The sequence below is a fragment of the Eucyclogobius newberryi genome, unplaced genomic scaffold (assembly GCF_026437365.1).
Source record: "Eucyclogobius newberryi isolate DKJ021-1_F unplaced genomic scaffold, fEucNew1.0.hap1 SCAF_1, whole genome shotgun sequence".
NCBI classification, from domain to species: domain Eukaryota; kingdom Metazoa; phylum Chordata; class Actinopteri; order Gobiiformes; family Gobiidae; genus Eucyclogobius; species Eucyclogobius newberryi.
Window position 1 is genome coordinate 656,019 of NW_027315723.1, and position 12,500 is coordinate 668,518.

Consider the following 12,500-nt stretch of genomic DNA (forward strand, 5'->3'; position numbering starts at 1 on the left):
GTGGCTTTAGCCAGTCAGCGGGGCGTGGCTTTAGAGGGTCAGCGGGGCGTGTCTTTAGAGGGTCAGCGGGGCGTGGCTTAAGCCGGTCAGTGGGGCGTGTCTTTAGAGGGTCAGCGGGGCGTGTCTTTAGAGGGTCAGCGGGGCGTGGCTTTAGCCGGTCAGTGGGGGGTGTCTTTAGAGGGTCAGCGGGGCGTGTCTTTAGCGGGTCAGCAGGGCGTGTCTTTAGCGGGTCAGCAGGGCGTGGCTTTAGCCAGTCAGCGGGGCGTGGCTTTAGAGGGTCAGCGGGGCGTGTCTTTAGAGGGTCAGCGGGGCGTGTCTTTAGCGGGTCAGCAGGGCGTGGCTTTAGCCGGTCAGCGGGGCGTGGCTTTAGAGGGTCGGCGGGGCGTGTCTTTAGAGGGTCAGCAGGGCGTGTCTTTAGAGGGTCAGCGGGGCGTGTCTTTAGAGGGTCAGCGGGCGTGGCTTTAGCCGGTCAGTGGGGCGTGGCTTTAGAGGGTCAGCGGGACGTGTCTTTAGAGGGTCAGCGGGGCGTGTCTTTAGCGGGTCAGCAGGGCGTGTCTTTAGCGGGTCAGCGGGGCGTGTCTTTAGAGGGTCAGCGGGGCGTGTCTTTAGAGGGTCAGCGGGGCGTGGCTTTAGCCGGTCAGTGGGGCGTGGCTTTAGAGGGTCAGCGGGACGTGTCTTTAGAGGGTCAGCGGGGCGTGTCTTTAGCGGGTCAGCAGGGCGTGTCTTTAGAGGGTCAGCGGGGCGTGTCTTTAGCGGGTCAGCAGGGCGTGTCTTTAGCGGGTCAGCAGGGCGTGGCTTTAGAGGGTCAGCGGGGCGTGTCTTTAGAGGGTCAGCGGGGCGTGGCTTTAGCGGGTCAGCAGGGCGTGGCTTTAGCCGGTCAGCGGGGCGTGGCTTTAGAGGGTCAGCGGGGCGTGTCTTTAGAGGGTCAGCGGGGCGTGGCTTTAGCGGGTCAGCAGGGCGTGGCTTTAGCCGGTCAGCGGGGCGTGGCTTTAGAGGGTCAGCGGGACGTGTCTTTAGAGGGTCAGCGGGGCGTGTCTTTAGCGGGTCAGCAGGGCGTGTCTTTAGCGGGTCAGCAGGGCGTGGCTTTAGAGGGTCAGCGGGGCGTGTCTTTAGAGAGTCAGCGGGACGTGTCTTTAGCGGGTCAGCAGGGCGTGTCTTTAGCGGGTCAGCAGGGCGTGTCTTTAGCGGGTCAGCAGGGCGTGGCTTTAGAGGGTCAGCGGGGCGTGTCTTTAGAGAGTCAGCGGGACGTGTCTTTAGCGGGTCAGCAGGGCGTGTCTTTAGCGGGTCAGCAGGGCGTGTCTTTAGCGGGTCAGCAGGGCGTGGCTTTAGAGGGTCAGCGGGGCGTGTCTTTAGAGAGTCAGCGGGACGTGTCTTTAGCCGGTCAGCGGGGCGTGTCTTTAGAGGGTCAGCGGGGCGTGTCTTTAGAGGGTCAGCGGGGCGTGGCTTTAGCCGGTCAGTGGGGCGTGTCTTTAGAGGGTCAGCGGGGCGTGTCTTTAGCGGGTCAGCAGGGCGTGTCTTTAGCGGGTCAGCAGGGCGTGGCTTTAGCCAGTCAGCGGGGCGTGGCTTTAGAGGGTCAGCGGGGCGTGTCTTTAGAGGGTCAGCGGGGCGTGGCTTAAGCCGGTCAGTGGGGCGTGTCTTTAGAGGGTCAGCGGGGCGTGTCTTTAGAGGGTCAGCGGGGCGTGGCTTTAGCCGGTCAGTGGGGGGTGTCTTTAGAGGGTCAGCGGGGCGTGTCTTTAGCGGGTCAGCAGGGCGTGTCTTTAGCGGGTCAGCAGGGCGTGGCTTTAGCCAGTCAGCGGGGCGTGGCTTTAGAGGGTCAGCGGGGCGTGTCTTTAGAGGGTCAGCGGGGCGTGTCTTTAGCGGGTCAGCAGGGCGTGGCTTTAGCCGGTCAGCGGGGCGTGGCTTTAGAGGGTCGGCGGGGCGTGTCTTTAGAGGGTCGGCAGGGCGTGTCTTTAGAGGGTCAGCGGGGCGTGTCTTTAGAGGGTCAGCGGGCGTGGCTTTAGCCGGTCAGTGGGGCGTGGCTTTAGAGGGTCAGCGGGACGTGTCTTTAGAGGGTCAGCGGGGCGTGTCTTTAGCGGGTCAGCAGGGCGTGTCTTTAGCGGGTCAGCGGGGCGTGTCTTTAGAGGGTCAGCGGGGCGTGTCTTTAGAGGGTCAGCGGGGCGTGGCTTTAGCCGGTCAGTGGGGCGTGGCTTTAGAGGGTCAGCGGGACGTGTCTTTAGAGGGTCAGCGGGGCGTGTCTTTAGCGGGTCAGCAGGGCGTGTCTTTAGAGGGTCAGCGGGGCGTGTCTTTAGCGGGTCAGCAGGGCGTGTCTTTAGCGGGTCAGCAGGGCGTGGCTTTAGAGGGTCAGCGGGGCGTGTCTTTAGAGGGTCAGCGGGGCGTGGCTTTAGCGGGTCAGCAGGGCGTGGCTTTAGCCGGTCAGCGGGGCGTGGCTTTAGAGGGTCAGCGGGGCGTGTCTTTAGAGGGTCAGCGGGGCGTGGCTTTAGCGGGTCAGCAGGGCGTGGCTTTAGCCGGTCAGCGGGGCGTGGCTTTAGAGGGTCAGCGGGGCGTGTCTTTAGCGGGTCAGCAGGGCGTGGCTTTAGCCGGTCAGCGGGGCGTGGCTTTAGAGGGTCAGCGGGGCGTGTCTTTAGAGGGTCAGCGGGGCGTGGCTTTAGCCGGTCAGCGGGACGTGTCTTTAGAGGGTCAGCGGGACGTGTCTTTAGCGGGTCAGCGGGACGTGTCTTTAGCGGGTCAGCAGGGCGTGTCTTTAGCCGGTCAGCGGGGCGTGTCTTTAGAGGGTCAGCGGGGCGTGTCTTTAGAGGGTCAGCGGGGCGTGGCTTTAGCCGGTCAGTGGGGCGTGGCTTTAGAGGGTCAGCGGGACGTGTCTTTAGCCGGTCAGCGGGGCGTGTCTTTAGAGGGTCAGCAGGGCGTGGCTTTAGAGGGTCAGCGGGGCGTGTCTTTAGAGGGTCAGCAGGGCGTGGCTTTAGCCAGTCAGGGGGACGTGTCTTTAGCGGGTCAGCAGGGCGTGTCTTTAGCCGGTCAGCGGGGCTCGGCTTTAGAGGGTCAGCGGGACGTGTCTTTAGCGGGTCAGCGGGGCGTGTCTTTAGAGGGTCAGCGGGACGTGTCTTTAGCGGGTCAGCGGGGCGTGTCTTTAGCCGGTCAGCGGGGCGTGGCTTTAGAGGGTCAGCGGGACGTGTCTTTAGAGGGTCAGCGGGGCGTGGCTTTAGAGGGTCAGCGGGACGTGTCTTTAGAGGGTCAGCGGGGCGTGGCTTTAGAGGGTCAGCGGGACGTGTCTTTAGCGGGTCAGCAGGGCGTGGCTTTAGAGGGTCAGCAGGACGTGTCTTTAGCGGGTCAGCAGGGCGTGGCTTTAGAGGGTCAGCAGGGCGTGGCTTTAGAGGGTCAGCAGGGCGTGGCTTTAGAGGGTCAGCGCGACGTGTCTTTAGAGGGTCAGCGGGACGTGTCTTTAGAGGGTCAGCGGGACGTGTCTTTAGAGGGTCAGCGGGGCGTGGCTTTAGAGGGTCAGCGGGACGTGTCTTTAGCGGGTCAGCAGGGCGTGGCTTTAGAGGGTCAGCGGGACGTGTCTTTAGCGGGTCAGCAGGGCGTGGCTTTAGAGGGTCAGCAGGACGTGTCTTTAGCGGGTCAGCAGGGCGTGGCTTTAGAGGGTCAGCAGGGCGTGGCTTTAGAGGGTCAGCAGGGCGTGGCTTTAGAGGGTCAGCGGGACGTGTCTTTAGAGGGTCAGCGGGACGTGTCTTTAGAGGGTCAGCGGGGCGTGTCTTTAGAGGGTCAGCGGGACGTGTCTTTAGAGGGTCAGCAGGGCGTGTCTTTAGAGGGTCAGCGGGGCGTGTCTTTAGAGGGTCAGCGGGACGTGTCTTTAGCGGGTCAGCGGGGCGTGTCTTTAGAGGGTCAGCGGGACGTGTCTTTAGCGGGTCAGCGGGGCGTGTCTTTAGCCGGTCAGCGGGGCGTGGCTTTAGAGGGTCAGCGGGACGTGGCTTTAGAGGGTCAGCGGGGCGTGGCTTTAGAGGGTCAGCGAGACGTGTCTTTAGCGGGTCAGCAGGGCGTGGCTTTAGAGGGTCAGCAGGACGTGTCTTTAGCGGGTCAGCAGGGCGTGGCTTTAGAGGGTCAGCAGGGCGTGGCTTTAGAGGGTCAGCAGGGCGTGGCTTTAGAGGGTCAGCGCGACGTGTCTTTAGAGGGTCAGCGGGACGTGTCTTTAGAGGGTCAGCGGGGCGTGTCTTTAGAGGGTCAGCGAGACGTGTCTTTAGAGGGTCAGCGGGGCGTGGCTTTAGAGGGTCAGCGAGACGTGTCTTTAGAGGGTCAGCGGGGCGTGGCTTTAGAGGGTCAGCGGGACGTGTCTTTAGCGGGTCAGCAGGGCGTGGCTTTAGAGGGTCAGCGGGACGTGTCTTTAGCGGGTCAGCAGGGCGTGGCTTTAGAGGGTCAGCAGGACGTGTCTTTAGCGGGTCAGCAGGGCGTGGCTTTAGAGGGTCAGCAGGGCGTGGCTTTAGAGGGTCAGCAGGGCGTGGCTTTAGAGGGTCAGCGGGACGTGTCTTTAGAGGGTCAGCGGGACGTGTCTTTAGAGGGTCAGCGGGGCGTGTCTTTAGAGGGTCAGCGGGACGTGTCTTTAGAGGGTCAGCGGGGCGTGTCTTTAGAGGGTCAGCGGGACGTGTCTTTAGAGGGTCAGCGGGGCGTGTCTTTAGAGGGTCAGCGAGACGTGTCTTTAGAGGGTCAGCGGGGCGTGGCTTTAGAGGGTCAGCGGGACGTGTCTTTAGCGGGTCAGCAGGGCGTGGCTTTAGAGGGTCAGCGGGACGTGTCTTTAGCGGGTCAGCAGGGCGTGGCTTTAGAGGGTCAGCAGGACGTGTCTTTAGCGGGTCAGCAGGGCGTGGCTTTAGAGGGTCAGCAGGGCGTGGCTTTAGAGGGTCAGCAGGGCGTGGCTTTACAGGGTCAGCGGGACGTGTCTTTAGAGGGTCAGCGGGACGTGTCTTTAGAGGGTCAGCGGGGCGTGTCTTTAGAGGGTCAGCGGGACGTGTCTTTAGAGGGTCAGCAGGGCGTGTCTTTAGAGGGTCAGCGGGGCGTGTCTTTAGAGGGTCAGCAGGGCGTGGCTTTAGAGGGTCAGCAGGGCGTGGCTTTAGAGGGTCAGCGGGACGTGTCTTTAGAGGGTCAGCGGGACGTGTCTTTAGAGGGTCAGCGGGGCGTGTCTTTAGAGGGTCAGCGGGACGTGTCTTTAGCGGGTCAGCAGGGCGTGGCTTTAGAGGGTCAGCGGGACGTGTCTTTAGCGGGTCAGCAGGGCGTGGCTTTAGAGGGTCAGCAGGACGTGTCTTTAGCGGGTCAGCAGGGCGTGGCTTTAGAGGGTCAGCAGGGCGTGGCTTTAGAGGGTCAGCAGGGCGTGGCTTTAGAGGGTCAGCGGGACGTGTCTTTAGAGGGTCAGCGGGACGTGTCTTTAGAGGGTCAGCGGGGCGTGTCTTTAGAGGGTCAGCGGGACGTGTCTTTAGAGGGTCAGCGGGGCGTGTCTTTAGAGGGTCAGCGGGGCGTGTCTTTAGAGGGTCAGCGGGACGTGTCTTTAGCGGGTCAGCGGGGCGTGTCTTTAGAGGGTCAGCGGGACGTGTCTTTAGCCGGTCAGCGGGGCGTGTCTTTAGCCGGTCAGCGGGGCGTGGCTTTAGAGGGTCAGCGGGACGTGTCTTTAGCGGGTCAGCAGGGCGTGGCTTTAGAGGGTCAGCGAGACGTGTCTTTAGCGGGTCAGCAGGGCGTGGCTTTAGAGGGTCAGCAGGACGTGTCTTTAGCGGGTCAGCAGGGCGTGGCTTTAGAGGGTCAGCAGGGCGTGGCTTTAGAGGGTCAGCAGGGCGTGGCTTTAGAGGGTCAGCGCGACGTGTCTTTAGAGGGTCAGCGGGACGTGTCTTTAGAGGGTCAGCGGGGCGTGTCTTTAGAGGGTCAGCGAGACGTGTCTTTAGAGGGTCAGCGGGGCGTGGCTTTAGAGGGTCAGCGGGACGTGTCTTTAGCGGGTCAGCAGGGCGTGGCTTTAGAGGGTCAGCGGGACGTGTCTTTAGCGGGTCAGCAGGGCGTGGCTTTAGAGGGTCAGCAGGACGTGTCTTTAGCGGGTCAGCAGGGCGTGGCTTTAGAGGGTCAGCAGGGCGTGGCTTTAGAGGGTCAGCAGGGCGTGGCTTTAGAGGGTCAGCGGGACGTGTCTTTAGAGGGTCAGCGGGACGTGTCTTTAGAGGGTCAGCGGGGCGTGTCTTTAGAGGGTCAGCGGGACGTGTCTTTAGAGGGTCAGCGGGGCGTGTCTTTAGAGGGTCAGCGGGACGTGTCTTTAGCGGGTCAGCGGGGCGTGTCTTTAGCCGGTCAGCGGGGCGTGGCTTTAGAGGGTCAGCGGGACGTGTCTTTATAGGGTCAGCGGGGCTTGGCTTTAGAGGGTCAGCGAGACGTGTCTTTAGCGGGTCAGCAGGGCGTGGCTTTAGAGGGTCAGCAGGACGTGTCTTTAGCGGGTCAGCAGGGCGTGGCTTTAGAGGGTCAGCAGGGCGTGGCTTTAGAGGGTCAGCAGGGCGTGGCTTTAGAGGGTCAGCGCGACGTGTCTTTAGAGGGTCAGCGGGACGTGTCTTTAGAGGGTCAGCGGGGCGTGTCTTTAGAGGGTCAGCGAGACGTGTCTTTAGAGGGTCAGCGGGGCGTGGCTTTAGAGGGTCAGCGGGACGTGTCTTTAGCGGGTCAGCAGGGCGTGGCTTTAGAGGGTCAGCGGGACGTGTCTTTAGCGGGTCAGCAGGGCGTGGCTTTGGAGGGTCAGCAGGACGTGTCTTTAGCGGGTCAGCAGGGCGTGGCTTTAGAGGGTCAGCAGGGCGTGGCTTTAGAGGGTCAGCGGGGCGTGGCTTTAGAGGGTCAGCGGGACGTGTCTTTAGAGGGTCAGCGGGACGTGTCTTTAGAGGGTCAGCGGGGCGTGTCTTTAGAGGGTCAGCGGGACGTGTCTTTAGAGGGTCAGCGGGGCGTGGCTTTAGCGGGTCAGTGGTGTCTTCACGTGCTTTGTCCCGCCCTCAGAGAGAAGGCGAACCTGGCCGTGTCTCTGGTCAGCGACGGGGGCGGGGTTTTGGCCCACGCCTGTTTCCTGGACCATCCCACGGCCGAGCTAGTGGACCAGGCCGAGTGGGAGACGTTCGTCCGGCGCATCAGCGGCTCCGGCCAGTACAAGGTCTGACCCGAGGCTGTTGTGTTTGACCGCGATGGGCGTGGTTTGACCGTGATGGGCGTGGTCTCTAACACTCTGCTCCTCCTCCTCAGCCGGACAACACTCTGTTCCTGCAGCTGTTCGTGTGCGAGCCGACGTCTGCTGCGGTCACTGCTCAGGAGATCATGAGGTGCAGTTCATCCAAGTGTCCTGAAGAGGGCGCCACACCCACATGTTATGTTGTGAGATGTTGTGTTGTGATGTGAGATGTTGTGTTGTGATGTGAGATGTTGTGTTGTGTTGTGAGATGTTGTGTTGTGATGTGAGATGTTGTGTTGTGTTGTGAGATGTTGTGTTGTGTTGTGAGATGTTGTGTTGTGTTGTGAGATGTTGTGTTGTGATGTGAGATGTTGTGTTGTGTTGTGAGATGTTGTGTTGTGATGTGAGATGTTGTGTTGTGTTGTGAGATGTTGTGTTGTGTTGTGAGATGTTGTGTTGTGTTGTGAGATGTTGTGTTGTGATGTGAGATGTTGTGTTGTGTTGTGAGATGTTGTGTTGTGTTGTGAGATGTTGTGTTGTGATGTGAGATGTTGTGTTGTGTTGTGAGATGTTGTGTTGTGTTGTGAGATGTTGTGTTGTGATGTGTTGTGAGATGTTGTGTTGTGTTGTGAGATGTTGTGTTGTGATGTGAGATGTTGTGTTGTGTTGTGAGATGTTGTGTTGTGATGTGAGATGTTGTGTTGTGTTCTGAGATGTTGTGTTGTGACATGTTGTGTTGTGATGTGAGATGTTGTGTTGTGAGATGTTGTGTTGTGAGATGTTGTGTTGTGTTGTGAGATGTTGTGTTGTGATGTGAGATGTTGTGTTGTGTTGTGAGATGTTGTGTTGTGATGTGAGATGTTGTGTTGTGTTCTGAGATGTTGTGTTGTGTTGTGAGAGATGTTGTGTTGTGATGTGTTGTGAGATATTGTGTAGTGATGTGAGATGTTGTGTTGTGTTGTGACATGTTGTGTTGTGATGTGAGATGTTGTGTTGTGAGATGTTGTGTTGTGAGATGTTGTGTTGTGATGTGAGATGTTGTGTTGTGTTGTGAGAGATGTTGTGTTGTGATGTGTTGTGAGATATTGTGTAGTGATGTGAGATGTTGTGTTGTGATGTGAGATGTTGTGTTGTGAGATATTGTGTTGTGATGTGAGATGTTGTGTTGTGATGTGAGATGTTGTGTTGTGAGATATTGTGTTGTGATGTGAGATGTTGTGTTGTGTTATGAGATATTGTGTTGTGATGTGAGATGTTGCGTTGTGATGTGAGATGTTGTGTGTCAAAGAATGAACTGTACACAAATGTTTTGTAGTTTGTGTGTCTCGTCTCTAAATGTTCCGGTGTGTTCCAGGGCCGTGTTCAGGGCTGTTCCAGAGCTGCAGTTTATCCTCCTGCTCAGCCCCAGCCTGCACCAGCCGGGTAACAACACACACACTACACACACAACACACAAAATACACACACAACACACACACGCACACAACACACACAACACACACACACACACACACAACACACACACACACAACACACAACACACACACACACAAAATACACACACAACACACACACGCACACAACACACACACACACACACAACACACACACACACAACACACAGACACACTACACACTCTGAGTGTGTTGTTTCTGTGCTTTCAGACGAGGTTCTGCTTGAGATGTTTGAGCCGCTGCAAATACAAACTGAACTGAAGTGTGCGGCTCATGTGTGTGTGAGAGAGCAGCTCTACCCCAAGCTCAGCGTGCGCCCGGCCAGGTGAGGGCGCTATACCCGCTGTGTACTACACGCCCGGCCAGGTGAGGGCGCTATACCCGCTGTGTACTACACGCCCGGCCAGGTGAGGGCGCTATACCCGCTGTGTACTACACGCCCGGCCAGGTGAGGGCGCTATACCCGCTGTGTACTATACGCCCGGCCAGGTGAGGGCGCTATACCCGCTGTGTACTAGACGCAGGGCCAGGTGAGGGCGCTATACCTGCTGTGTACTATATGCCCGGCCAGTTGAGGGCGCTATACCTGCTGTGTACTACACGCCCGGCCAGGTGAGGGCGCTATACCCGCTGTGTACTACACGCCCGGCCAGGTGAGGGCGCTATACCCGCTGTGTACTATACGCCCGGCCAGGTGAGGGCGCTATACCCGCTGTGTACTATACGCCCGGCCAGGTGAGGACGCTATACCCGCTGTGTACTACACGCCCGGCCAGGTGAGGGCGCTATACCCGCTGTGCACTATACGCCCGGCCAGGTGAGGGCGCTATACCCGCTGTGTACTATACGCCCGGCCAGGTGAGGGCGCTATACCCGCTGTGCACTACACGCCCGGCCAGGTGAGGGCGCTATACCCGCTGTGCACTACACGCCCGGCCAGGTGAGGGTGCTATACCCGCTGTGCACCACACGCCCGGCCAGGTGAGGGTGCTATACCCGCTGTGTACTACACGCCCGGCCAGGTGAGGGCGCTATACCCGCTGTGCACTACACGCCCGGCCAGGTGAGGGCGCTATACTCGCTGTGCACTATACGCCCGGCCAGGTGAGGGCGCTTCATATAAAGTGTGTTGTGTTCAGGGTGGAGGACCACGACGACGTGATGAAGGTTTTCTCTGAACAGACGACGCTCCAGTTGGCTGTGGAAAAACCCTTCTTCATAACGGAGCTCATCGAGGCCCAGAACGAGCTGCAGCACACGGCCGTCTGCGAGGTGAGGTAGTCTCTGAAACCATAAACAGCACCAGGACTTGTTTGGTCCCGGTTGAGCCCAGTTTAGGTTTGGTCCTGAATATGAACAGAACATTTGATTTGTCTCTTGCCAGCGTAACGGAGCGGCCGTCGGCTTCATCAGCGTCACAGCGAAAGTCAACGTGAAGACTCTTCTGCGACAGTACGACCTGAGCGAGTGTGAGGGCGTGTTCACGGAGCTACAGGGCCAATCGGAGAGGAGGGAGCGAGGAAAGGGCCAATCGGAGAGGAGGGAGAGAGGAAAGGGCCAATCGGAGAGGAGGGAGCGAGGAAAGGGCCAATCGGAGAGGAGGGAGAGAGGAAAGGGCCAATCGGAGAAAGAAGAGAAGAAAATGGTCCAATCGGAGAGCGGAAGAAAAGCTGCGCGGGCAGACGAGAAGACGACCGACCAATCAGGAGTCGGAGAGGAGACAGGACCTGCCTCTTCTGAACAGGTAAAATTGTTTGTGTTTGTGATAATAATAATATTAATAATAATACATCTTTTATTTGTATAACGCTTTTCAGTGACCCAAAGACGCTGAACATAATAAAAAAAGGGGGGGGGGGGTATTTACAGACAGGGGGGGACAACACGTACAATACACATTAATATACAGATAGAGTGAACAAGACAGAAGAAGTAGAGAGAAAAAGATGGGGATGTAACAGGGGGTAGAAGTGTAGACAATGGGGTAGAGGAGGCTAGGGGTAGGGGAGGTCATAGGCTTGGGTGAAGAGGTATGTTTTGAGGCGGGATTTGAATGTTGTGAGTGAGGGAGAGTGGCGGACAGGTTGGGGGAGGGAGTTCCAGAGTCGGGGTGCTGTTCGGGAGAATGCTCTGTCGCCAAAAGTTTTGAGTCGGGATGTTGGTGCAGTCAGGGTGAAAGAGGAGGAGGATCGGAGAGCTCGGGAGGGGCGGTGGGGGATGAGGAGGTCAGACAGGTAGGGGGGGGCTCGCGAGGGGCGGTGGGGGATGAGGAGGTCAGACAGGTAGGGGGGAGCTAGGTGGTGTGGGTGAGGAGGCGGGTGTGGGTGAGGAGGCGGGCAGCGGAGTTTTGGACCATTTGGAGTCTGTGGAGGGAATGGGAGGAGATGCCAGTGAGGAGGGAGGTGCAGTAGTCGAGGCGGGAGGAGATGAAGGCATGGATGAGGGATTCAGCAGCGGGGAGGGTGAGGCAGTGTCGGATTTTGGCGATGCGGCGGAGGTGGAAGTATGAGGTCTTGACGATGTGGCTGACATGGGGAGTGAAGGAGAGGGTGGGGTCCATGATGACACCAAGATTGCGTACCAGGGTAGAGAGGGTGATGGTCGAGGTGTCGATGCTGAGTGAAAAGGGACCAGTTTTATTGAGAGTGGATTTGGTGCCAATGAGGAGGAGCTCTGTTTTGTCACTGTTTAGTTTGAGGAAGTTGAGAGTGAGCCATGATTTTATTGTAGAGATGCAGGTTTGGATGTGGCTGAGGGGAGGGTTTTGGGTGGATTTGGTGGTGAGGTATATCTGGGTGTCGTCAGCAGTGAAAGTCCAGGTTGAGTTGGCGGAGGATGTGACCAAGGGGGAAGATGTAGCAGATGAAGAGGAGGGGGCCGAGGACTGAGCCCTGGGGGACCCCCTGCGTTACTGGGGAGAGGGTGGATGAGTGACCGGAGAGGGAAATGAACTCTTGCCTGTTGGTGAGGTAGGATGTGAGCCAGTCAAGTGCAGAGCCCTCAACACCCAGTTGGCGCAGCCTTTGTAGGAGGATGGAATGGTTTATAGTGTCAAAGGCTGCGCTGAGGTCTAGTAGTAACAGGATGTTGAGGGCCCCGGAGTCTGCAGAGGTGAGGAGATCGTTGAGTACTTTGACCAGGGCTGTTTCAGTGCTGTGATGTGGGCGGAGCCAGATTGGAGGGGTTCATAGAGGTTGTTTGACTGGAGGTGGGTGTGAAGTTGGGCGGCGACGATGCGTTCCAGCGTTTTTGAGAGGAACGGCAGGTTGGAGATGGGGCGGTAGTTGGAGAGGTTGGCGGGGTTTAGGGTGGACTTTTTGAGGATGGGGGTGATGGAGGCCAGTTTGTAGATGGGTGGTGAGATGGGGGATGAGAGCAGGAGGCAGGCCTTGGTTAGAGTCGTTGGGAGGGGGTCGAGAGAGCAGGTGGTGGTTTTGGAAGCGGTGATGAGGTCTATGATATGAGAGGAGTTAACGAGAGGAGAAGGTGGTGAGGGGAGGGAAGGGTGGGTGGTCAGGGAGAGGGGGGGGCAGGGGTGGGGGGGTGATGGAGTTAATGGAGACGGCAGTCATGGAGCTGTTGATTTTGGAAATGTTGTCATTGAAGGCAAGGAGGAAAGAGTTGCAGAGGTCAGGGGAGGAGGGTGGAGTGATGTCCGGTGGCTGGAGCAGCTTGTTGACGGTGGAGAACAGGGTGCGAGGGCTCCGGTGGGAGCTGTTGATGAGGGTGGAGAGGTGGGCAGATTTGGCGGCTTGGAGAGCGTCACTGTAGTAGGAGATGTGTAATTTGAAGGCTTCGGCGTGGACGGTGAGGCGGGTTCTTTTGAGGAGGGTTGATGTATGAGACAGAGGAGGTTTTCCACGGGGCTAGGGAGTCAAGGGAGTCGGAGAGGGTG

At 58.4% G+C, this 12,500-nt stretch overlaps 1 protein-coding gene across 1 annotated transcript in view; it reads left to right on the top strand.

The window, feature by feature from the left end:
* Window positions 1-12,500, top strand: part of cfap61 (cilia and flagella associated protein 61) — a 79,827-nt gene that overhangs the window by 740 nt on the left and 66,587 nt on the right. Inside the window, exons 2-7 of the mRNA XM_072449475.1 lie at window positions 6,985-7,135; window positions 7,225-7,301; window positions 8,505-8,572; window positions 8,816-8,930; window positions 9,745-9,877; window positions 9,990-10,349. Of these exons, the coding sequence (XP_072305576.1) occupies window positions 6,985-7,135; window positions 7,225-7,301; window positions 8,505-8,572; window positions 8,816-8,930; window positions 9,745-9,877; window positions 9,990-10,349 (904 nt within the window). The remainder of the gene's footprint in view (window positions 1-6,984; window positions 7,136-7,224; window positions 7,302-8,504; window positions 8,573-8,815; window positions 8,931-9,744; window positions 9,878-9,989; window positions 10,350-12,500) is intronic.